Raw genomic sequence first — 3711 nt, 5'->3', positions numbered from 1 at the left:
ATTTTGAGTTGATTGATGGTGCATATAGTGTAAGCTAGAGGACCAATTTCAATATTTTGCATGTCTTTATTTAGCTTTTCCAGCACCATTTATTGAAAAAACTATATTTTCCTCATGATGTATTCTTGGCACCTTTATTGAAGATCTATTGGTTATATATAAATAGGTTTATCTCTGGGCCCGTTTTTTTGCTCCACTGATTTATATATCTATTTTTATGCCAATACCATATGTTCTAATTATCATAGCTTGATGATGATATTTTTAAATATGTCTGCTCTTCTCTATTTTGGAGAGCATCAGAAGACAGCTAAGATATTAAGAGGATATGCATTGCATTTAGTTAGAATGCACACAATAAGCAAATAGATCTAAGTCACTATATATATGTGAAGGTATAAGTTCTAAGAACATAGAATACTTTTGGGGGAGGTGACATTGTCTCATTTGACCTTATGTAATATGTCGTTTTTCTCAGCTGGGAACGTACTTTGCACATGGGGATGATGAGGAGTACCAATGAGAGCAACATAACAGGTTTTATCCTGTTGAGGTTTTGTGATTACCCTCAGTTACAGAAGGTTCTATTTGTGATCATTTTGATCTTGTATTTACTAACCATTTTTGGAAATACCACCATCATTCTGGTATCTCATCTGGAATCCAAGCTTCATACGCCGATGTATTTTTTCCTTTCTCAACTCTCCTTTTTGGATCTCTGCTTTACCAGCAGTGTTATTCCTCAGCTCCTGGTAAACTTGTGGGATCCTATGAAAAACATCACCTATGGTGGCTGTGTGGTTCAGTTGTATGTCTCTCTTGCTCTGGGATCTACAGAGTGTGTCCTCCTAGCTGTGATGTCCTATGATCGCTACATTGCCATCTGCCGTCCCCTCCACTATACTGTCTTAATGCATCCACGTCTCTGCATGGCCCTGGCATCTTTGTCATGGCTCAGTGGGGTGGTCACTACTCTAGTACAGTCCACTCTCACCCTTCAACTACCCTTATGTGGGCATTATCAAGTGGATCATTTCAACTGTGAGGTCCCTGTGCTTATCAAGTTGGCTTGTGTGGACACCACTTTTAATGAGGCTGAACTTTTTGTAGCTAGCATTATCTTCCTTATAGTTCCTATCTTCTTCATCCTGATTTCCTATGGCTACATTGCCCAAGCAGTTTTGAAGATTAAGTCAGCTTCTGGAAGAAAGAAAGCTTTTGGGACCTGCTCCTCCCACATGATCGTTGTCATAATCTTCTATGGAACCATAATATTCATGTATCTTCAGCCAGCCAATAGCAGATCCAAGGAGCAGGGAAAGTTTGTTTCCCTGTTTTACACCGTGGTGACACCCATGCTCAACCCTGTTATCTATACTTTGCGAAATAAAGAGGTTAAGTGGGCACTAAAGAAAGTTCTAGGGAAGATTCTGGGACTAAATTTCATATGATTATAAAAATGTTTTTTTAAAGCATTACTGTGATGAACATCTCTTTTCTGTGGTAAAAAAAAACACATAAAAATTTTAATAAAAGCCTACTTGGGTCATTTTCTCCCATTTTCTTTTGGTTAATTATTTATACAACATTCTAAAATATACTATGGAATATGTATGTCTAGTCCCTACTTTGCCATTACTCAGTAGCAACATAAATACTTTAGTCAATCTATTCTTCTATGTCTTTTCTCCAAAATACATTAAGAAAAATATAAAAATACTTGAGAAATGTTTTAAACTAGTAATTTTTTTCCTTCATTTGTAAATAACACACTTAGTCTTTAAGTCTTCTTGTATCTCTAGGTGTACCTGTGGCTTACTGTTTTTGCAAAGCTGTGGCTGAGATGCAAGAACTTTAGGCAAACTGTCATGAGGCAAAATTTTTATTTCCTCCTATACTCTGTCTTCTTAGAATGTGATATAGATGTGCAGAGGGGCATAATCAAAGGACAAATAGGACAAAAACCACACATTCTGGTTGGAGATAAAATAGAAAAAAAGAGCATGGTTCTATTATTTTGTAATTGGACTAATAAACCAGTCAAACTAACAATAAAGTCTGATTCATAAGAAAAAGCACAACTGTGGAATATTCTAGGCCTTGAAAATACATATAAGTAAAAATACTTATTGTTAGCATAACTCTACATTTTTATATGTAAAAGCATATTTTCATAATTTGGAGATATATTTTCCAGATGAAAGTTTAATCAACTTCTTTTTGTTGTTTATGCTATAACACTGATTGCCATGTCCCCATCCCCCTCCAAGAATTCACTTTCAATGGCCTTTGCTTAAAACATTTCTTTTCTGGAAAGGAGTAACTTTTGCATCTTGATTCTTGGAAATTTTTGGTAAATACACTATTTCTCTGAATTTTTTGTAAACACTATTTCACTGAATTGTAGCAAACATGGTTGTATGGTCTATAGCTTGCAAAAATGCTGTGGGTTCAAACATGCATCAAAATAGATATATGAATTCAGTGAGATGAGGAAGAATTTTGTGGTAGAATCCTGTATGTCCAAATGTGATAATAATTTCAAGTAAAGAATAGGAAGTCAGGGAATAAATTATCACTTTTAACTGTTCAGAAGCAGAGGCATAATTAGAATGATAAGCTCTACCTGGATTCTATCCCTTTGTGTTTTTTTTTAATTGAAGTATGATTAACATAATGCATTACATTATTTTGGGTATACAGTATTCAGCAATTCTATAGATTACATCAGGATAAGTGTACTCTTAATCCTTTTTATCTAATTCTCACATCATCCCACCCATTATCCCTCTGGCAACCATCAATTTGTTTACTATATTTAAGAGTCCATGTTTTTGTTGTTGTTGTTGTTTGTTTGTCTCTTTTTTTTCTGCTTCTTCATTTCCTTTGTTTCTTAAATTCTACATATGTACAAAATCACATAGTATTTGTTTTTCTCTGACTGATATATTTCACTTAGCATTGTACCCTCAAGGTTCATCCATGCCATTGTAAATGGCAAAATCTTCTTATTGTGTATGACTGTGTAGTATTCCACCACACACACACACACACACCACATCTTTCTCCATTCACCTATCAGTGGAAACTTGAACTGATTCTATATTGTGGCTATTGTAAATGGTGCTGCAACAAACATAGAAATACATATATTTTTTTCAAATTAGCATTTTGTTTTCTTTGGGCAAATATCCAACAGTGGTATTGCTGGATCACATGGTTATTCTATTTTTAATTTTTTGCACAATTTCCATACTGTTTTCCACAGTGACTGTGCCAATTTTCATTCCCTCCAATAGTGCATGAGTGTTTCTTTTTCTTCACATTCTCACCAACACTTGTTTATTGTGTTTCTGATTTAGGCATTATGACAGGTGTGAGGTTATATTTCATTGTGATTTTCTTTCTTTTTTTAATGTTTATTTATTTTGAGAGAGAGAGAGAAAGAGAGAAAGAAAGAGAAGCAGAGGGAGGGAGAGAGAGAGAGAGAGAGAGAATCTTAAGCAAGCTCCATGATCAGTGTGAAGCCCACTAAGGGGCTTGATCCTCTGATCATGAGATCATGACCTGACCCAAAATCAAGAGTACAATGCTTAACTAACTAAGCCACCCAGGCACTCCTCATTGTGGCTTTCATTTTCATTTTCCTGATGATTAGTGATGTTGGGTCTCTTTTCATGTGTCTTTCGGGCATCTGTATGTCTTCTCTGG

At 35.2% G+C, this 3711-nt stretch overlaps 1 protein-coding gene across 2 annotated transcripts; it reads left to right on the top strand.

The window, feature by feature from the left end:
• Positions 1–497: 497 nt before the first annotated feature.
• LOC106966639 (olfactory receptor 2G2-like) lies at positions 498–3503 on the top strand. 2 transcript variants are annotated; one of them, XM_053218548.1, is made up of 2 exons: positions 507–1415; positions 3465–3503. In XM_053218548.1, the coding sequence occupies exons 1-2, from the start codon at positions 507–509 to the stop codon at positions 3501–3503; spliced, it is 948 nt and encodes a 315-aa protein (XP_053074523.1). The 2 variants fall into 2 exon arrangements, with proteins under 2 accessions (XP_014918254.1, XP_053074523.1); XM_015062768.2 differs by lacking the exon at positions 3465–3503 and having other exon boundaries at positions 498–1587.
• The last annotated feature ends 208 nt before the right edge of the window (positions 3504–3711 follow it).

The sequence above is a fragment of the Acinonyx jubatus genome, chromosome A1 (assembly GCF_027475565.1).
Source record: "Acinonyx jubatus isolate Ajub_Pintada_27869175 chromosome A1, VMU_Ajub_asm_v1.0, whole genome shotgun sequence".
NCBI lineage: Eukaryota > Metazoa > Chordata > Mammalia > Carnivora > Felidae > Acinonyx > Acinonyx jubatus.
This window is presented reverse-complemented; position numbering and strand designations above follow the sequence as displayed.